General features: G+C 42.4%; 1 protein-coding gene across 2 annotated transcripts in view; it reads left to right on the top strand.

Annotated features, from left to right (window-relative positions):
* PPT1 (palmitoyl-protein thioesterase 1) overlaps window positions 1-22,443 on the top strand; it is a 22,848-nt gene extending 405 nt beyond the window's left edge. The window contains exons 2-9 of one of the 2 annotated variants that reach the window (XM_036876637.2): window positions 5,207-5,316; window positions 5,540-5,667; window positions 5,994-6,064; window positions 6,597-6,699; window positions 17,549-17,639; window positions 18,125-18,223; window positions 19,444-19,515; window positions 20,938-22,443. In XM_036876637.2, the coding sequence (XP_036732532.1) occupies window positions 5,207-5,316; window positions 5,540-5,667; window positions 5,994-6,064; window positions 6,597-6,699; window positions 17,549-17,639; window positions 18,125-18,223; window positions 19,444-19,515; window positions 20,938-21,060 (797 nt within the window). In that variant the 3' untranslated portion in view covers window positions 21,061-22,443. The other variant, XM_057500060.1, reaches the window with a different exon arrangement.

Below are 22,443 nucleotides of genomic sequence, written 5' to 3'. Positions count from 1 at the left end.
CTTGTTTAATCCTCACGGCATTGGCGTCAGGGTGCAGTATCTGGCCCTTGGTAAGGCGAGCTAGTCTGTGGCTACATGACTTTTATTTAGTCCATTTTATTTAGTCACACATTGAACATAGATTTGTTAGGCATCTATAGTTCATTTATACATTTAACACATTGAGCATTCATTAGGTGAGGATACAGCAGTGAGCTAAAGAGACTAAATTCTTTGCTCTTTTGTAATTTACTTTCCAGTAGGAGAGACAGACTATAACTAACTAACTAAATAAATAAATAAAACATATATCAAATAGTGACAAGTGAAGTGGAGAAAAAGCACGGAGGGGAACAGAGACTGGAGGTGGGGGCTTGCAATTTTATAGAGCAAGGTCAGGAAAGGTTCACTCAAAGTGTGACATCTGAGCAAGGACCCAGTGTGAATGAGGGAAGAGATAATGTGGATATCTGGCAGAAGGAATAGCAAGTGCAAAGGTCCTGAGGCAAAAGTATGTCTTACATTAAGGAACAACATTCTGGCCAGTGTGGCTGGAACTGAGTCAGCAAGGAGAAGAAAATAGAGGTTTAGGTTGAGGCCAGGGAGCAGATGTTGTACCTACTAAGGCTATTCTAGGGAGTTTGGCTAGACTGAGATGGGAGGCCATTGGTGGGGGATGCAGGGGAAGGGTTGAGTAGATGAGTCATGTGATCTGACATTTTAAAAGGACCACTGTAGTTGCTGTATTGAGAATAGATTGTAGGGGGTCATGGACATTTGCAGGGAGGCAAGTTAGGAAGCTATTACAATAATTTAAGCAGAGATTGTGACTTGAGACAGTATAGTTATAGGGGTGATGTTGAGACGTGCTCAAAGTTTCGATACATTTTGAAGGTGGAACCAATGGGATTTGCCAACAGATTAGATGTAGGAGGAGAAAGAGAGAATGATGTTGAGTCAAGGATGATGCCATGGGTTTGGTCTGGACAATTAGAAGGATGGAGTTGTCAGTTTACCAGAATAGGGAAGCCTGTAGGGTAAGCATATTTGGGGTGGGGAGAAATCAAGAGCCTGTTTTTGGACTTAACTAAATTTGAGATGCTTGTTAGACATCCAGGAGATGTTGGAGAGGCATTTGGAGTGCAGAATCTATGGCAGGCTGGAGATTTAAGTTGGGAGCATTCAGCATATGGCTGGTGTTTAAAGCCATGAGACTGGCCAGGATCACCTAGGGAGGGAGTGAACACAGTGGAGGAAAGAGGTCTAAAAATTGAGCCCTGAGGCACTCTCAACATTGGGAGGTTGAGGAAATGAGGAGAAATTAACTAGGGAAGCAGTGATGGAACAACAGAGAGATGGAGGAAAGCCAGGAGAATGCAGTGTGCTCAAGCCAAGTGAAAATGTTTCAAGAGGAGGGAGTAATCAACTTAATAGAATTTTGTTGACAGTAAGATAAGGACTGAGAATTGGTTATTGGATTTAGCAAAATGAAGATTGCTAATGACCGTGACAAAAGCAATTTTGGGGAGTGGTGAGAGACTTATTCAAATGAGTTAAAGGGAGATTTTTCAGAGAGGAACTAGAGTTAGCAAATATAGACAGTTCTTTTAAGCCTGTGTGCCAGGCCATGGGGCTACTACAGTGGAGAAAATGTAGGAAAATCCATTCCTTCCCAGAGCACAGTCTATCCACACCACGTTGGAGGCAGTTAAGTAACTGACTGTTACAGTTCAGTGCGGTGAATGCTATTATGAAAGAAAATAGAAGATGCTCTAGGCCTTAGCTTTTCCTTCTTTTAAAAACAAATTCTTAAGCTTCCTCTCAGGCTGAAAATGGCTGATGAAGTTCATAATGGAAAATGATCTCAGCCCACTTCTCCCCTCTGGCTAGTCACTTTGCTTCCAGTTCTTCATTTTGGATCCTTGCAACAGAGAAAGAACAGGGTTAGTGCTAGGGTGAAGCAGGGAGGACCCGAGAGCACAGAATGTAAGACGGCACTCACTCTCTCGTTTGTACAGGTTGAGGGTCAGCACTTGCACAAACCTGAGAGCAAGTGCCCCTTAGATTCTGTGTCCTAGGCTCTGCTCTGGTATTAGCCTAGTCCTGGCCCTGAAGAGAAACTAGCGCCTTTGAGTCTCTTAACCCCAAATGTTCTGGATAAGGAAGAGGAATGTGCACCTCTGCTTATTTTTCAGCTTTAAATTTGGTGTCCCAATTATATTGTATGGGCTTTTGAAGTTTGTTATTATTGGATAAACAGAGCTAAGCAAGAAATGCTTTTTCCCCTTTTTTTTACTGAGGCGAAATTCCTATACGATCAACCATAAGAAAGTATACAATTCAGTAGCACTTAGTGAATTCAGTGTTGGCCAGCCACCACTTCTCTCTAGTTTCAAAACTTTTCCATCATGCCAGGAAACACCTATACCAATTATCTTTCCTCATTCCCCGCTCCCATGACCCTCTGGAAATGTCCAGTCTGCTTTCTGTCTCGATTTGCCTATTCTGGGTATATCATACAAAAATGGAATCATACAATATGTTACCTTTTGTGTCTGGCTTATTTCACTTACACTATCCATTTTGTATCATGTGTCAGTACTTGTTTCCTTTCTATGGCTGAATAATATTCCATTATATGTACACACCACAATTTGTTTATCTATTCATACATTGATGGATATTTGGGTTATTCTGACCTTTTGGCTAGTATGAATAATGCTGCTTATAAACATTCATGCTGTATGGACATATGTTCCCATTTCTCTTAGGTATATATCTAGAAGTGAAATTGCTGGGTTCTATGGTAATTGTTATGTTTAACTTTTTGAGGAACCCTCAAACTGTTTTCATAGTGGCTGCATCATATTACATTTCCACCAGCAATATACAAGAGTTCCTATTTCTCCATATCCTAACCAACACTTATCATTTGCTGTTTTTAAAATTATTATTTTTTATCAAAATCATTCTAGAATAAAATACCTAGGAATAAACCTAACCAAGGAAGTGAAAGACCTATACCCTGAAAACCATAAGACACTCTTAAGAGAAATTAAAGAGGACACTAACAAATGGAAACTCATCCCATGCTCCTGGCTAGGAAGAATTAATATCGTCAAAATGGCCATCCTGCCCAAAGCAATATACAGATTCGATGCAATCCCTATCAAATTACCAACAGCATTCTTCAACGAACTGTAACAAATTTCAAAAATTCATATGGAACCACTAAAGACCCTGAATAGCCAAAGCAATCCTGAGAAGGAGGAATAAAGTGGGGGGGATCTCGCTCCCCAACTTCAAGCTCTACTACAAAGTCACAGTAATCAAGACAATTTGGTACTGGCACAAGAACAGAGCCACAGACCAGTGGAACAGAATAGAGACTCCAAACATTAACCCAAACATATATGGTCAATTAATACACAATAAAGGAGCCATGGAGATACAATGGAGAAATGACAGTCTCTTCAACAGATGGTGCTGCTAAAACTGGACAGCTACATGTAAGAGAATGAAACTGGATCACTGTCTAACCCCATACACAAAAATAAATTTGAAATGGATCAAAGACCTGAATGTAAGTCATGAAACCATAAAACTCTTAGAAAAAAACATAGGCAAAAATATCTTGGACATAAACATGAGCGACTTCTTCATGAACATATCTCCCCGGGCAAGGAAAACAAAAGCAAAAATGAACAAGTGGGACTACATCAAGCTGAAAAGCTTCTGTACAGCAAAGGACACCATCAATAGAACAAAAAGATATCCTACAGTTTGGGAGAATATATTCATAAATATATTGGACAGATCCGATAAAGGGTTGACATCCAAAATATATAAAGAGCTCACACACCTCAACAAACAAAAAGCAAATAATCCAATTAAAAAATGGGCAGAGGAGCTGAACAGACACTTCTCCAAAGAAGAAATTCAGATGGTCAACAGACACATGAAAAAATGCTCCGCATTGCTAGTCATCAGGGAAATGCAAATTAAAACCACAATGAGATATCACCTCACACCAGTAAGGATTGCCACCATCGAAAAGACAAACAACAACAAATGTTGGCGAGGTTGTGGAGAAAGGGGAACCCTCCTACACTGCTGGTGGGAATGTAAATTAGTTCAACCATTGTGGAAAGCGGTATGGAGGTTCCTCAAAAAAACTCAAAATAGAAATACCATTTGACCCAGGAATTCCACTCTTAGGAATTTACCCTAAGAATGCAGCAGCCCAGTTTGAAAAAGACAGATGCACCCCTATGTTTATTGCAGCACTATTTACAATAGCCAAGAAATGGAAGCAACCTAAGTGTCCATCAATAGATGAATGGATAAAGAAGATGTGGTACATATACACAATGGAATATTATTCAGCCATAAGAAGAAAACAAATCCTACCATTTGCAACAACATGGATGGAGCTAGAGGATATTATTCTCAGTGAGATAAGCCAGGCAGAGAAAGACAAGTACCAAATGATTTCACTCATATGTGGAGTATAAGAACAAAGAAAAACTGAAGGAACAAAACAGCAGCAGACTCACAGAACCCAAGAATGGACTAACAGTTACCAAAGGGAAAGGGATGGGAGAGGATGGGTGGGAAGGGAGGAATAAGGACAGGGAAAAAGAAAGGGGGCCTTACGATTAGCATGTATAATGTGGCGGGGCACAGGGAGGTCTGTGCAACACAGAGAAGACAAGTAGTGATTCTACAGCATCTTACTACACTGATGGACAGTGACTCTAATGGGATTTGTCGGGGGGGCTTGGTGATGGGGCGAGTCTAGTAAACAATGTTCTTCATGTAATTGTAGATTAATGATACCAAAATAAAAAATAATAATAATAAAAAAAATCATTCTAGTAGTTGTGAAGTGGTATCTCATTGTGGTTTTGATTTACATTTCCTTAATGACCCGTGACGTTGAACATCTTTTCATATGCTTTTGGCTACTTGTATATCGTCTTTGGAGATGTGCCTGTTCAAGTCCTTTTCCCACTTTTTAATTATGTTATCTTCTTGTTGAGTTGTAAGAGTTCTTTGTGTATGTTGGATATTAAACCCTTAGCAGATAGATGTTTTGCAAATATTTTCTCCCATTTTCTATGTTGTCTTTTTACATTCTTGATAATACCCTTTGAAGCACCGAAGTTTTCAAAAAATAAATAATGTTGTTTTGATTCATGAGTTCCCATTATTGTCTGTTATTTAGGAGACAGCTGTTGTAATCCCTTAAGCATGGGGGCTGTGAAAAAAATGGTGGAGAAGAAAATACCTGGAATTTACGTCTTATCTTTGGAGATTGGGAAGGACCAGGCAGAGGTAAGGCTCTGCACAGCTCTGTTCCTTTGAAGGTTTGCTGACTGATTTTGTAGGATGTACTATTAAAATGCTTTACTTTGTATTTTTAGCCGCAAATCATACAGTGGTACTTTAACTTTTGAGTGATTTATGCGAGGGTACCAACCTAAACGAGTTTGTGTAGAGAAGATGCCAGTGGTTGTCTTCACACCATCCTTTTACTTCTCTGTGGCACTTCTTTTAGGATGTGGAGAACAGCTTCTTCTTGAATGTTAATTCCCAAGTAACAACAGTGTGTCAGATTCTCGCTAAGGATCCTAAACTGCAGCAGGGCTACAATGCTATGGGATTTTCCCAGGGAGGCCAGTTTCTGTAAGTCCTTTTCTGTTACATTGGACCACTTACATGGAATTGATACTTTTTCTTTTATTCAGATAGGTCCACTCCTCAAATTCTGTTAAAATCTTCACCTAGCTTGGATGGGAAACTATTCTAAAATGTTCCCATGTGAGAAGTTTTATGAAGTTTTATTTTCTATAGATGAATAAAGATTTGTGTTTGGCCATATCAGAAGAAAATCCTGAAACTCTGTGGCTTGGGGAAACCACAGAGGATTAAGTAGCTTAATCTGGGAAGTTGATTATGGATAATACATTTATATCTGACAGTTGGAGCTGATAATCCTTTTTTATCCCCAGGAGGGCAGTGGCTCAGAGATGCCCATCACCTCCCATGATCAATCTGATCTCAATTGGGGGACAGCATCAAGGTAATTTTGGCCTCTTTACCTCCTTTTTCCTCTGCTCTAATTCACCTGACTGCTTGATTTGTAAAAATTCTAGCAGTGCCACTTATATAAAAAGTCAGCCAATTTCACAAAATCCTGTTTTTCCAGCTTATAACAAACTAGCCAGCATTGATGAAGAAATAGGAAGAGACTTAGGATTCCAGAGGCCTGGAACACAGATGAATCTTTAGGTTGCCATCAATCTTTATCCAATTTAATTGACATGATTTCCTGGAGGGGAGATGGTTGCAGCCACATAGCAGGTAGTGAAGCAGTAAAAGAAGTACATTCTCCAGGGAGGAGCAGGTGCAAAGGTCCTTGGGGAGCAAAGAGTGTGGGAGCACCAGAAAGAAACTGGTTATAGTATTAATTCTCAATATGGTATTTTCTTGAGGAATAAATGAATGAGCTGAGGGTGTAGCTCTGGTTTGTTTTTGGTTCTTACAGTGTCCTGCACATAGGTGTTGAATACATAATTATTGAAGAAATACATATTTGTCTTCCACTACTGTAGGTATTTTTGGACTCCCTCGGTGCCCAGGGGAGAGCTCTCACATCTGTGACTTGATCAGAAAAACACTGAATGCTGGAGCTTACACCAAAGCTGTTCAAGAACAGTACGTATGGTTAGGTGGAAATAGAACTGTCACTGTGTGGAAATACGCTGACTTTCATGCTAACCATGATTCTAGGAATAGTTGCTAGTGATCTTCAAATGAGATAGTTTTTGTAAATTTCTCTGTGCTGTCTGCTCAATTTTGTTGTAAACCTAAAGCTGCTCAGATAGGGTATTTTTCTATGTAGGAAGAATGTAATTATGTCAGAATAAATTTCCATATTTAAGAAACAAACAGTCTTTAGAGAGTAGCACACCCAAAGAATTACTGTTAATATTTAGAGGACAGATTCTTTATGTTGTCAGCAGCAAGGGGTTAGCCTTCACCCCACTGTCCCCAACTACTCAAGTGTTTTTGGGCATTTAAAATACAGAGAATCACTTTTGGAGTATGTTCTTGTTTACTTGTTTCCAAATGGAAATTATACATCAGAACCCCTGGGAAATTCATTATAAATGGATCCCAGGAATCCATCTTTAGAAATTCTGATTCAGTAGATCTGGAAGTATTCTAGGTGATCATTGAGATGTGGGATCAACTTGTGTGGTTATGGTATCTATCCTGTGGGTTTTCCAAATATATCATCCTGTCTAGTAACAACTCTTCAATACAATACTTTCTTGAAGTCATTTTCCAAGATACAGCCTTATAAATGACTCACAAATAGAAATAACTCCTCTACCTCTCTTTTCCTTTCCTACCTTTTGGCTGCATGTATAGCATAGTCCCAGAGCTCTCTTGGGTTTGTACCACCTGATGATCAGTGAAGGAAACTAAGATACTCCTTATCTCCACCTCCTTCCCCCTCGGGCAACCTGAACTACTGCTGGTTTGACTGGTCCCAGCTTGTTTATTTTTACCTTACATATTCTCTGTTCCCATGGATATGTATGTCATCTTTATACTTTATTATTCTTTAGTCTTCTAACTCTTGCCCATATAGCTCGGAAAATTCATCCTTTTTTTTTCTGTTGTGAATCAAACAGTCCTTGGCAATCAGAATTACCAGTAACTATAAATGAGCCATTGGTTGGGGGAGCAGGGACACTTAAGTACTGATTAAAAGTGGTAAATTGATGTGCTTAACTTCACTTCCTCCTTAAACTTTAATAAACCCATAGCAAAAGAATAAGAAGTAATAAACCCACTGGGCAAAGAGAATGTGGAGAGGTGATAAGAGATAATAAAAGACATATTTTTGAAAGACAGCAGGTGAATGAGTGATAACTGTAAGCTAAGAAAAAGCTGAAACCTTTGTGCCTGAAGAGGGATACACTGGCAAGAAAGGAGCAGGTTTCTTACAGCTCCTGAAAGGCTCAGGTATAAGACATATAAGATACTTCAGAAAGTAGAGGTAAGTACATCGGGCCAAAAACAGGTTTTTTGTTGCAAATCTACATGAGGAATGGTCAGACTCCCCAATTTCCATAAGTGCACATCCAAGTACTGCTCCTTCCCACCTGTGACAAGAGAAACAAGCCTTACTCTCTGGAGCAGTTTAACTAAAGAGCCAGACATGCAGATAACAAACAGGGAGTGGTGATAAGACGCGATATTGAAAAGCCATCTCCTCCCGCTCCCCTTTCATTCCACCCATTTCCCCTGAATGATAGCAGCCAGGCTCCTGATCTGTTTGGCAGAAGTCTGACACACCCCTCTCTGGAAAAACTGGCTGGCCCAAAAGAAAAGACCTACAGGTTGATGTTTTGGAACCTTCCAACAGATAGTGGGGGACTCCTGACTACCCGCTAGTGAAGCCACCAGGAGATAAGCTCTGCTCTCGTCTGCAGAGCTTCCAGTGGACTTTGTAGGACCTTGTTTAAATATGAAAAGTGACCCAAGGACTCCCAGTCAGATATCTTCCAACATGAAAGGCAGATCAAAACAAACAAAAAGTAAAAAGGAACTTGAAAGAAACAGATAGCAATTCAGGGAGCTGGAAAAAACCTTTTTAAAAAGCCTATGATTATTGTCTTCAGAGATAAGAGATTGCATCCAAGATGCTAGAAAAGAAGGTGACTCAAACCAGCAGTCAGAGAGCTCCTGGAAGTTAAAAGTAAGGTACCCAAAATAAAAGTATTGGAGGTATGGGAATACAAAGTTGAGGAAATCTCCTAGAAATAGAACAAACACCCAAGGAGGTAGCAAAGGGAGAAGAGGTAAAATTAGAGAGGCTATTTAGGAAGTCCACTATCTGCCTGAGGAGTTTCAGAAAGAAACAGCAAAGGGTGAGTTGGAGTTATCAAACACATTAACAGTTCTCAGAACTATAGGACATGACTTTTGAGATTAAAAGGGCTCACCTTGTAGTAGGACAAGGAATGAAAAAAGACCCACACCAGGTATATTCCTGCGAAATTTTGGAACACGGGGGATAAAGAGTAGATCCCAGTGCTGTGTCCTAAAGTCAAGAGTCTTAATGGCAGGAGATCCCTGGACAGCAATGCCACCAGCTAGCAAGCAGTGTTGTGTCACACTTTGTATTCTGGGGGAAAATAGTTTCCAGCCTAGAATGTTTTGCTAAATCTCAAACCAGTAATCAAATATGAAGGGAAATAAAGACATCCTCAGACATGTAAGAAGAAAAACAGGATCTTTTGTGCCCTCCCTCTGGGGGGTTGTCGGAGAGACTCGGTGCTGCCCTGCCTCGCTGTGCTGCCTGGGGTGTCTGCACTTCAGCCTCATCGCTAGCAAGAGCTTAATCACGGCACTTCCTTCAGGGTTCATGTGGGGATTAGACTTGCTGAGTATAAAGCATTCAGTGCAGTGCTAGGTTTAGATGACGTAGGCAGGTTTGGGCTCGCACCACTAGGACGCTGCTCCCTACAATAGTCATTCAGCTGTAGCTTTCCGTTGCCTTTATTTGCAAGTCATGCAATGGTTTTGTTTTCTCTCTTTTCATTGCAGTTACGAAGTATTTCATCAGGTAGGAACTCTTGCTATGTGCCAGGCCCTACTGTAGGTCTCACAGATACAGTGGAGATAAGACAGGGTCCCTGCTCTCAGGAAGTAGCATGCTAGTGGGAAAAAGGGGTCCCCAAGTAAACAGGTTCACTTAATAACCTCTACTAGTGCAAAGACCATGGCAAAAATAAAGAGGATGCAGTATAGCAGAGGAGGTACACCTGCTTTGGATAGAATGATCTCTGAAGAAGAGAGATTTAAGCTGGATTCTGAAGGATCAGAAGCAAGAAGCATGGGAGGAGCTAAGGAGAGAGGGATCAGGCAGAGGGAAGAGTGGGGACAAGGCCCCGAGCCTGGGACAAGTTCAGCTTGTGCTAAGCCTCAATGACTACAATTTAGTGATAGATGGGAGAGTTGGACAGAAAAGCAGAGGCTACAACATGCAAGGACTTGTAGACCACATACGGAATTTGGATTTTCTTCTGAACATATTGGGAGATTTTAAGCAAGGGAATAACATGGCCTGATTTATGTTTTTGGAAGCACTCCTCTGCCTTGTGGGGAGCGGATTATAAAGCAGTGGAGGAAAAGCAGGGAGACCAGTTAGATGGCTGTCACAGTGCTCCCGGTAAGAGGTGATGGTGGCTTGGACACTAGACTAGAGTGGCCACAGTGAGCTGGAGAGAAATGGAATCACTTGAGATGCATTTCATAACGTTGTAGCTGACTTGTGGGCCAGGATACAGCCCACCATTTATGACACAGTCTCCTTGGGAAATGCAGTCTTAGTTCTCAACAGCACATTTACAGATTAATTTTTAGGAGTGTTTTTTAAGTTTGTAGATTGTTTGCCTTTTCTTTTTAAAGTTTACTTATATGGGTAAAAATTCATTTTAACAGATGGCCGGTATGGAGATTTAAAGAAGCAAATAGCCCAAGTAGTGTGGTAGGAAGGAGGATGGTGAGAGCGTAAAGTGACATTAGCAGGAGGTTTTCCCTTTGAAGTATTGTTCTGGGTGCCCTGTATTAGGGAGGATTATAGATGCAAGAAATAACCCAAATCAAACCAAAATAAAATTTTAGGAAATCATCGTATTTTGGTGCCCAAGGCCTAGAGGGACTGGCCTGACGAAGTGGGAGCCAGCCAGAGCCAAGGCAGCCTCTCTCCAGCTGTCACTGCTGCTGCTGTGTTACTGCTGCTTTTTTCTCTCCATGCAGGCCAGCTTCACCTGCTGCATATGGTGAAAGGGGGCATTGCAGAGCTTCCAAGTTTTTAGTCCTCTCTGTTTAGGAGATTATCTCAGTCTGAGGCTAGAACCTCTCCATCTCAATGCAGATTCTTAGGGAAGGGACCCTGACCAGCTCAGGTCAGGTCACCACCTTTAGCTCTTTGGCCTGTCATTAGCTGTGGCCAGAGACATAGGACCACATGGCACCAGCCATATTCACCTCTAACCTGTAGGTGGGAGCAGGAAGGATGCAGTACTCAGACAAGGGAGGATGGTTTTGACTTAGGCAGAGACCCCAAAAGATGTCTTATTTACTACTCAGAGAATTTAACCTTAGCAAAGCAGATCTGCTCTCCGAATACCCTGAGTAACCAGTGAGGAAGTGTTTTTCAAGCACTAGCCCCTGGCCAGGCTCAGTGGGACAGTAAGGAATGTGAGGATAACAAGTCTCTCTCAACCTTCTGGATGTGAAATCTGACCTCTAGTTTCCCTTGGAGATGCTGGCAGCCCTTCCTGGATGTCTCCTTCCTCCTGTTTTCTCTCTGCTCTCCCTCCCGGCTCCCCACCTCCCTGCCACAGTGAGCACCCCTGTGTGGCCCCGCCCTTGGCCTTGGCCTCTCCTCTTCCCCCGCTCCAGCTGTGCTCTGCCAGCTTGCCCGCCTCTTGGTCCGAGGCCCCCAGCCCTCCGCGCCCCGGTGCTGGCAGGGCTGCGCCACCTGTGCCTCTCACAGGGTGCTTCCCCTCGGTCGTCTGGCTTTCCCCACGTCTTTGCCCTCAACTTGCCTCTCCTTTTTCTGGAAATATTGAGGCATCCCCAAGTTCCCTTAGATACTTTTCAGACATTCAGAAAAAGTAAAGAGAGTAATGTGAGAACTATTAAGCACCTAGACCTAAAATTAATCTTTTGTCACATTTACCTCCATTTCTTAAAGAACTGAAATGTTTCTGATAAAATTTAAATCTTCTACCTATGTCTCCCAGGTCCCATTCTCTGCCCTCCCTCTACAGTGACAACCACTGTCAAGAAATCAGAGTATATCCTTTCTGTCTCTTAAAAACATTTTTCATGTATACATACATATCCATAATCAACATACAGTGTTAGTCTGTATATTCAGAACTTTGTTGGAAATCTTATTGGGCATTTCAGTCTGCAAATGATTTCCTTTTACTCAATATTATGGTTTTGAGATCTGAACATGTTGTTATATATACATCTAACTTGTTCGTCTTAACTGCTACATGGCATTTTATATGACCATCCCATGGTTTAATTCCCATACCGCAAACATTTACCATTTCCATTATAATGGACACCTTTTAGAGAACATGCTTGTGTTGAAAAGCCCAGTCTTCCTCTCCTGTGAGTCTCCTGTGTGTCTCTTTTCCTTTTCCACGACTGCCATGGTCACACAGCATACTTCACATCTGGTCACTAAATGTGTGGAGGTTTTTACACACCAAGCAATTTTCTCTGGTGCCAACTGGATGTCCTACAGTTTAACTCACTTCTAACACTGTCCACCTGGAGATAGTGTTAGATCCCTCAGGTTCAGAGCTCAGTCTCATAAGCTGCTCCCACCTCACTGCAGATGCAGTAGTACATCCTCAGGTTACCCATAGTTTCTGTTTGGCTTGGCTACAGATTGGAGGTTCCCACGGCTGTCTCCTCAGGTACTGTTAATTTGCTAGAGCAATTCAGAGAAACATGTTTACCAGCTTATTAAGAGGTATGATGGAGGATACAAGTGAACAGCCTGATGAAGAGATGCCTTGGGCGAGGTCTGAAAGGATCTGGAGCACAGGAGCTTCTGTCCCTGCAGAGTTGGGGTGCATCACCCTCCTGGTGTGGGTGTGTTTGCCAACCTGGAAGCTCTCCAGACCCTGTACTGTTGGGATTTTATGGAGGCTGCCTCACATAGGCATGATCAATTAACTCCATTTCCACTCCCTTCCCCTCTAGAGAATGGGGGCAGAGCTGAAAATTCCAAGCTCCTAATCATGGTTTGGTCTTTCTGGTGACCAGCCCCCATTTAGGACCCCACCCAGCATCGCCTCATAAAAACAAAAAATGTTCCTAGTGCACTTATCACTTAAAAAATTATAAGGGTTTTAGGAGCTCTCTGCCAGGAACTGGTGGCAGAGATGAATATATGTATCTTCTATTATCTCACAACCCTTGAACAAGAACTTACCTCCTAGTGGAATTCATGGGTAGACTGTATGAGTTTTGAAGAAAGTTATGTAACCGCTCTGCCTGAGTTTCTTATCTGTGAAATGGAGCATGGGTTGTAGAGAAAATTAAGTGAGTTCATAGATGTAGAGTGCTTAGAACAGTACTTAAGAAACACTCAATGCATGTTAGCTGCTGTTAATGATTATTAGGGTATGCGTTTTAAACTTGACTCAGTATTGCCAAGGTGGTTGTATCGATTTCTGTTCCCACCGACAGAACATGGGAGTTCCTGTTTTCTCTATTCTTAACTAACTTTTGATCCTATATCTGTTAAATTTCTGCCAGGCAGATGTATGTGTTGGTTTCTCACTCTAATCTGCTGGTACTTGATTATTAGGTTGAGCATCTCTTCATGTTTATTGGCTACTCAGGTTTCCCTTTCTGTGAATCGCCTATATGTAGCCTTGGCCTGTTTTTCTGTTGGGTGTTTTGTCTTTTTCTTACTGATTTGTACAGATTATGTGCACATACACATACACAGTCGACCCTTGAACAATACAGGTTTGAACCGAGCAGGTCCACTTATACACAGTATTTTTTCAGTCAATATTGTACAGTACTATAAAATGTATTTTCTCTTCCTTATAATTTTCTTAGAAACATTTCTGTCCTCTAGCTTACTTTATTGTAAGAATGCAGTATATAATACATACCATCAGAGTAAGTGTTAATCGACTGTTTATGTTATCAGTAAGGCTTCTGTTAGTAGCCTGTTAGAAGTTTTTGGGGAATGTAAAGTTATTCAGGGATTTTTTTACGACATAGGGGTTAGCACCCCTAACCTCCATGTTCTTCAGGGTTAACTCTGTTTTTAATATTAAGCCTTTTGTTGTTGGAGAAAAGGTATGTTACACTTAATTTCTCCTGGGCTGTGGCTTATCTTTTAATTTTATTTATGGTGTCTTTCTTGGTACAGCAGGCTTTATTGAGATATGATTCACATACTGCACATTCACCCACTTAAAGAGTATAATTCTTTGGCTTTTGATGTATTGCATTATTTTTTATTGTAAAATGTAAAAAACATACAATTTGCCGTTTTAACCATTTTTAAGTGTACAATTCAGTGGCATTAATTACATTCACATTGTTGTACAGCTAGGATCAGGTACAGCAGTTTATAATTTGGATTCAGTCAAATTTACCAATCTTTATGATCGACGCATAAAACTATTCTCCTAGCCCATATTTTCCTTAACTTTTTTTTTTCTTCTTTCTGTGCTTGAGTCTGTTTCTGGGCTGTTTGTTCTATTCATTTATTTGTCTGTTTCTACCCCATTACCATGCTGTTTCAGTTACTATGACAACTTTTACCTAATTCTTCTTTCAAGTCTTGGCTGTTTTTGGACTTCTATCATTTCATCTGGATTTTAGAATTAGTTCATCAAATTCTGCCAAATATCTTGTGATTTAAACTGGAATTCCTTAGAGAGTTAGGGATCATCTCAACACATCCTCTTTACATTTCATTTCCTCCCCTCCAGCCTCATGTTTCTCTCACGCTAGGCCATCAGACAGCATTTCCTATGTAAGCTACATTGGTAGCTGGATTCAGAGCAAGAGAAAGGAGGAACGACCTCCAGGCATACCTCACAGTATTGTGGGTTCATTCAGCTCCAGACCACTGCAGTAAAGTGAAGAGTGGAATAAAGCAAGTCAAATTAATTTTTTGGTTTCCCAGTGCATATAAAAGTTATGTTTGCACTATACTGTAGGCTATTGGACTGTAGTATCACTATGTCTGAAATAGTAATGTACATACCTTAATTTAAAAGTGCTTTATTGCTAATAAATGCTAACCATCATCTGATCAGAGGTCATCAGAACATATATAATGATGAAAACATTTGAAATATTGTGAGAATTACCAAAAGGTGATGTAGAGACGTGAAGTGAGCAAAATGCTGTTGGAAAAATGGTGCTGATAAACTTGCTTAACATAAGGTTGCCACAAATCCTCAATTTGTGAGAAACTCAATACAGCAAAGCACAGAAAAATGAGGTGTGCCAGTAGGGGGAGAGTAGGTCTGATAGCCCTGTCTCTTACTGAACCTAAGCTATGACTGGACACAGTACTAGAGCTTCACATAACCTTGTCTAATTTTCACATAACCCTGTAAAGAAACAGATTCAGAGGCAAAATACCTGTGATCCCAACTAGGCCTGTCTGGCTTAAAGCTGGTGCTGTCTATATCCTGCCGTCCACAGAGACAGTGTACAGTGGTTAAGAACAGGCTGCTGGAGCTCGATTGCTTGCCAGGCTGTTCTGACTCTTACTTACTAGCAGTATGACCTTGAGCAAGCACTTCGTCTGGGTATGGCTGCCTCATTTGTCAACATGAGGAAAATCGTACCTACCCTATGGAATTCTTGCAAGGATTAATTAGGTTCATGTAAGCAAAGTGCTTAGAATAGACCTTGTAAAGGTAAGCACTGTACAGGTGTTGCTGTTATTTTCTGTAAGACACAGTGGCTAGAGCAGGCCTGAGGGGACGGGGGAAAGGGGATGAGGGCAAGAACTTTCTGGGGAGCTGATCGCCTCTTCAGCACACTGCATTGGAAAGAATATGGACTCCGACAGGTTTAGGCTCATATCTTACCTTTTCTACAGCTCACCGTGTAATTTTGAGAGAGACTTAACCTCGGAATCTGGCCCTTCAGTGGTACAAAGGAGATAAAAAGAATCCATGCTTCTTCTCTGCCCCCTGAAAACCTTCGCCACCCCCCCCAGTCCCCGCCTTCTGCAACACTTCTGGCTCCCGCTGCCCCGCAGGCCCTTCCCGTTAGCCTTCCCCTGTGCGGCAGGCATCTTACAAAACCCAGTGCCCTTCGCTTCTTCCTGTTGTCTTCTTAGCTCTGTTTCCTTTTCACACAAAAAGGTGACCAGTGACTGCGGCCTCAATGGTTTTTTTCATCCTCAGCCATTAGGCATCCCCACTGCAATTCATAGGAACCTGGTCTGGCAAGATCCAAATACCTTTTTGTGCATTCACTTACAGTTTTGAAGAACCTCTGGTTGGTCACCTTTGTGAAAAGTTTGTGTGCTCAGTGCCCAGTTCTCAGCATTTGACACTGTTGACCACCCACTCCTGGAGCTTTTTCCTCCCTTGTTCTTCTAACTGTACCTTCCCTCTCCTCACATCTGTAAATCCTACCTCACCTTCAGTGCCAAGCCTGCTTTCTTAGACTGTTGACATCCCTGCATCGATCTCTTTCATTTAGGAACTCCTTAGTACTGAGCATCTGCTATATGCCAAAGGGTCACTGCTGAAGGGGCCTAGAGTCCCATCGGGGAGAGACAGGGAGCCACCACGCTCACATGGTAGCATGCTAGAACAGTGACAAGACCAGTACTAATAGGAGCATCTTACGAATGTTCAGAGTTCATCACATTTTTAAAAATCCATGAAAGTAACACTGAAAAGCTTTCAGGTACTTAATAAACAGCTTATAGACTGTCCCTCCGACTGCTGAGTCCAGCTGCCGCTTCCCTTCCCCTCAGTCCTGTCTGCTCCTGGGTGTGAGGAACTGCCATCATCTCTGATGTAGCTGCTTCCATTAGGCTTTAGTGCCTCCTACTTGGCCGAATGGAGCATTCAGGGCCTTGCCTCTGGGTAGCTCTTCCACTCTGGCTGGGAGCTCCTGCTGCAGAAATTTTTATTCCTTTCCCTGCCAACCTGGGATAGAGAGTCCCACCCGTGTTCTAATTCCTCCCTTTCCCAGAGGACTGCTCCCATTAGGTCCAAGCATAGCTGTTGTTTGGTGCAAATGCTGCTGTGTAGGTGCAGGAACTAAGTGGAAACCAGCTACTGGGGACATCTGGGGAAGGGGTCAGTTTGGGGGCAGGGAGGAGGAAAGTAAGGGGACAGAGAGACTGGAGAGAAAGTAAAAAGATGTAAATAGGTGTCTGGCCTAACAGCAGTATAGCCACGATACCTGCCTTTTGTCTTTAAAAACTGCATGACATACCAGAATCCTGAAAATGAGTGCCATCACAAAAATATGGTAAGTGCTCTGTGATTAAGAGGTTAGACCAGCATCCCAGTCTGAGCATGGCAAAATGAAGAGAGATGGTTGGATGAAGGCAAGGCAGAGGTGATAATTTGAGTTGAGTCTTGCAGGATGAATATGAAGCAAAGGAGGGTGAAGGAGGAGGGGTTAGGGGAGGGGGCAGCATGTGCCACTGTGACCTGGAGGCGTGAGTGGGATGAAGCTCAATGCCACAGGGGAACCAATATTGATGAGTCCTTTTCCTAAATCTTAGGACTTTCTGTACCATGTTAACTAGCATATCCTTGCCTCGGTAATCTTGCTGAATTATTTTTGCAAGTGAAGTCCTGTCTTCTGTATTAGAGGGCAAGCCCTGGGTTTGAGGGTTCCGGTCTTTTGTCCTTTTGAGGTCTCTTGGTGGCCTGTGCACAGGCCTGTGACTGACATCAGACATGCAGCTTGGTCACTCAGTTCTTTTTCCTTCCTGCAGCCTGGTGCAAGCAGAATATTGGCATGACCCCATAAAGGAGGACGTGTACCGCAACCACAGCATCTTCTTGGCAGATGTTAATCAGGAGAGAGTAAGCCCCCACCCCAGGCTGCCCTAGCTGTGCATTCACTTTTCTCCTCAGGGCATTGTGAACAGATCAGCATTGACTGTTTACCAAAAATACCTGGCAGAACCTGAGAAACAGCTGTGTTTTGTGAAGGCAGTGCTTATGAGATTCAGTTCCTTTTAGGAAGGCTGGGATTCATTTGACCTTCTTCCCTTAGGTCCTTCCCTGCTGTCTTGAGAGAAGCCTTCCTAGTGGGTCCTTTTGTGGCCAGATTTTCTCAGAAGATTGATTTACTTAGATGAAAGACTGCAGAGGACTGTGTGTCAGTCAGATAGGATTGTAAGAAAAGGCTGGACAAGTACATTCTGGGGAGGAAGCTGGAAAGGCCACCCATACCACAGGGAGAAATGTGGTGGCGCAGGGTCAGAGAGACCAGAGCCCTGAAAGGCTTTAATCCCCGTTGGGACTTGACGGTGATGTCCCTGAGGTACCGCTGGCCTTTCCTCCAGAGTGTCAACGAGTCCTATAAGAAAAACCTGATGGCCCTGAAGAAGTTTGTGATGGTGAAGTTCCTCAATGATTCCATTGTGGACCCTGTGGATTCTGAGGTGAGACGCTGCTCAGGTAGGGCACATCATGCCAGGAGACCAAAGGAGTAAATGGCATTAAAATACAGCTGCCTGTGGGGAAAAAGCTTCAGTCCCTTCCACCAACAGTTGTGGAGAGCAGGGTTCTTTACCTGGGGTCTATTAATGGGACACTGAGGGTTTTAACCCCCATCACCTGCAATTGTGTGCAAAATTATGCAGTTGCCTTAAGAAAGATAGTAACTTTTATCAGATATTTTATCCAAGACCTACAGCCCAGAAGAGGTTAGGAACCACCAGCCCAAAGCCTATAGATCCCTAAGGTTGGTATTCAAGGTCTGCCTTGACCTGGCTTTGACCTGGATTTCCAACCTAACCTCCATTTATTACCCACCTCGTACATTCTCTCAAGCATGTTGTACTACTAGAATGACCCAGAGTTGCCACGTACTTTTACTTTTACATGCCAGTGTTCATGCTTCTCAGTCTCTAGAACGCCCTTCCATGGGCTTCTCCACTTGACTAGCTCCTCTCATCCATTAAGACCAAACTCAAATGTCACTTCTTCCACCCAGGACACCATCCCTGTTCCAAGCAGAATTTGCTCCCTCTTTCATAGACTCATCAGCCTCTATTAGTGCCACCATCACATTAGGTCAGACCACCAGGAACTAGCAAACTCCAGGCTGCAGGCAAATCCAGCATGACATCTGCTTTTTGTATGACCCATGAACTAAAAATGGTTTTTACATTTTTTAAGTTGAAATAAGATCAAAAGAATATTTGATGTGAAAATTAATATGAAATTAAAATTTCAGTGTCCACAAATGTGTCCTTGGAATATAGCCATATTCATTTTTTAAACATTGCCTGGCTGTTTTTGCATTACAGTGGCACCTTGAGTAGTTGCAACCATGTGGCCTTTAAAGCCTAAAATATTTTGTATCTGACCTTTACAGAAGTTTGTTGACCCCTTTGCTATAGAGTTTAGCATAAGGATTTTCAGAGGGCTGGTGCTGAATTCAATTGTAGGAAGCAGAAATTCTGAGGAATTAGAGCTCTTTGGGAAGATTCCTCAGGATCCACCCTTAAAAGAGGTGACTCAAGACATACTCTATTTTTACTCCTTGCTACAGCTTTGTGTTCAGTTTGTTGGTCATCTCAGCTACCAGCTGGTCTTGAGTTAGTTTGACAGTATGTACCCTGTGTCTGACTTGACTGTATTTCTTCCTCTTCGGCAGTGGTTTGGATTTTACAGAAGCGGCCAAGCCAAGGAAACCATTCCCTTACAGGAGACCACTCTGTACACACAGGTAAATGGGGAGGAGAGAGGTGCTGCCCTTTTCAGCTCCTGGTTCTTGAAGCTCCTAGGTTCTTTGGTGATAAACCCTGTCCTGCACATCTTGGAGCAGTAGGTATTCACGAGGCATCTGACTCATGCCTGCTAAGGGCAAGGCTTGTTAGGTTGCCGACTGTTGGACTAATATATCAGGCACTGGTTTAGAGAAATCTACGTCCTGAAGGTTGAAGGACCTGTACCTCAGTGTTTTCAAGCAAGTACAAGGGACACATCATCCCTAACTCTTTCCTTCGATAAAAAGGTTTAGAACTGGCTTCCTTTCTGGTGTGCAGTCTGCTGCAAACCCAAGAAGCCCCCATGCATAATGAAAACACAGAAGAGGGGAGGGCTGTTATCTGAAACCATTTGATGTGTAAGGCATTTTTGAGTTCACACTGGCCAGGGGAGCTCCTCTTGCAGCGGACTGAAGAGGAACAGAGCAGTGCATCTTGCTGAGCAGTAGGTTGTTTCTCAAGCAAGGGTTGCAGCATTTCATCACCTCCAGCTCTGGGGCCTTCCATACTCTATAAAGAATTTTATGTTGGAGGTAGACTTTCCCAAAAAGGCGTAAGGGCTACACCTAAAATACTTTCCTTCTACTAGAATTCTTCCTAGTAATTTCAGAGGCCACTTGACTAGCTCCTCTCATCCATTAAGACCAAACTCAAATGTCACTTCTTCCACCCAGGACACCATCCCTGTTCCAAGCAGAATTTGCTCTCTCTTTCATAGACTCATCAGCCTCTATTAGTGCCACCATCACATTAGGTCAGACCACCAGAAACTAGCAAACTCCCCTCTTGGCTTTTCTCCTGCATTTGGTGCCCCAGCTTGGGTGACATAAAAGGGAAGCTAGGGTCTGTTAAGTTTCAGAATTACAACTTAAGAACTTCCCTATCATGAAATTCAAACGATGGTAGCTACAGAAGCAACATTCTGGTGTCATCGTAACGGCTCACCTTCCCAACCATACTTGTTCTGTAGCACCCTGACTACCAGTAATAACATTTTCAACTGCAGGATATGAAAGTGTCTGAGCTGGTTACCTAAGGGTTGGATATGTTTTTGAGTTATCTAGCTAAGGTTCTCCTATCTTTGGCTCATGCTAGTGAACTGACATTTTAAGGCAGTTTTGTCTATGGCTTGCCCACCCATAGGTGGTCCTCTAGCTTTGGAACTTTTCAGAAAGTAAAGTAACAATTTCAATTGCACATACTTTTTTAATGCTTAGGAAAAAAAATTGGTGAAAGGTATTTTTGGCATTGACAATATACCTAAAATTTAATACGCAGGTAAAAGACTGCACTTTGGGAATAGATCTCAACATTCTGCTTATTTTATTTTACTGTAAAGCTTTTCATTAAACCTGTTGATTAATTATGGCCTTTCTCTGCAGGACCGCCTGGGGCTGAAGGAAATGGACAATGCAGGACAGCTAGTGTTCCTGGCAGCATTAGGGGACCATCTTCAACTGTCCGAAGAATGGTTTTATGCCCACATCATACCCTTCCTTGAGTGAAACCCTTGTAGTTTGCAGCAGAGAGCTCAGGGAGTCCCTCATGCTTCCATACTAGTAGGGGAGATGATTTCCTTCACACCCAAGCCTGAGCTCAGATCCAGTTTGCAACTAATCTACTCTCTAGTCATCATCTAATATGCCCTGCTCAGATCTAAGATATGAATCTTATCTTTTGCCTCATCCTGTCACCACATGGTGTTGAATGCAAATTTAATTAGTTAATAACAATGGAGACTGCTTTACAATCCTTTGATGTGGTCAACCTGTCTTAAGAAATGGAGTCTGCTACATTCCAGTGCCACAACTGTGGCCTGGCTCACAAAGACTGAACAAACTCTATAGAGCAATGAAATAGACTCTAAGGGCAAACACTTTCTCAGGAAAGCCTCTCCACATTTCAAGCCAAGAGGCCAGTACCCAGGCCTGAGGCATTCACATAAATACTCCCAGTTTTGGTGATTTTACCAGTGCTTGGAGAAGTATTGCTTGAAGTTTCTGCTAATTTCTTGAGCCTGCCCTCCCCTCGTTGAATGTGTTGTCTTCTGTGCTGTCTGGGCATTAGACATACTCAGCTGGCTCGCCATCTTGTCTCGGTACTTACTGCTCCTTTTGTCCCAAGTAGCAGTAAGTTAGTTAATCATAAAAGGAGGAAAAGTAGCACCCAACTGGATTGTTCAAGGTGGGGAAGTGTGCACCATGCTTAACTTACACCTGGGGCCTAGGGTGGGGGTGAAGAAAAATACATAAATGGAAACGAAAGATGACTCAACTGATTCTTCCCCTTCTGTCCTTGATTAACCTATTCTCTCTCATGACTACTGAGTGGTCTGGGTTCTAGAGTCACTCTCTTGCTGGTGTTAGCAGAGAATGGGGGGTAAAAGGTGAAGAGATCAGACTTTCAAACTTACATCTCAAGAGTCTTATTTGCCACTACACTCCAAACTATTTTAGATTATTTCCTGTGGAAAAAGGATTTGCTCAAAAAACTTGGTAAATACTGCATACCCCTTTTTTCGTCTTGGAGATCAACCCACATCAGAATATATTAAGGACTCTGAGAATTTCTGCTACGGTAAAGAAAACCTTAAGCTACCACTTCCCAACTACTTGAGCATGGATATTTTAGTCACATCCTGCCCATGCCCCATTCCTCCACCCCAGGAAAACCTATCAATACTTTTTGAAAAGACTATTCTGAGAATGCTATTTTGGAGAAATGATTAGCTACTCTTGAGGAAACATCCTGTTAGGGCTGCAAAGTTTACCCTTAATGATTTTTCCTTATCTCAAGCTGCCTTTCTCAAGTAAAAGGACTTAAGGCAGGCAGTAGGGAGATGCCAAAGTAATTTTATGAGACTGTCTAAAATAAAGAGTAGTTTCTTA

Source organism: Manis pentadactyla, chromosome 4, assembly GCF_030020395.1.
Source record: "Manis pentadactyla isolate mManPen7 chromosome 4, mManPen7.hap1, whole genome shotgun sequence".
Lineage (NCBI taxonomy): Eukaryota > Metazoa > Chordata > Mammalia > Pholidota > Manidae > Manis > Manis pentadactyla.
This window is presented reverse-complemented; position numbering and strand designations above follow the sequence as displayed.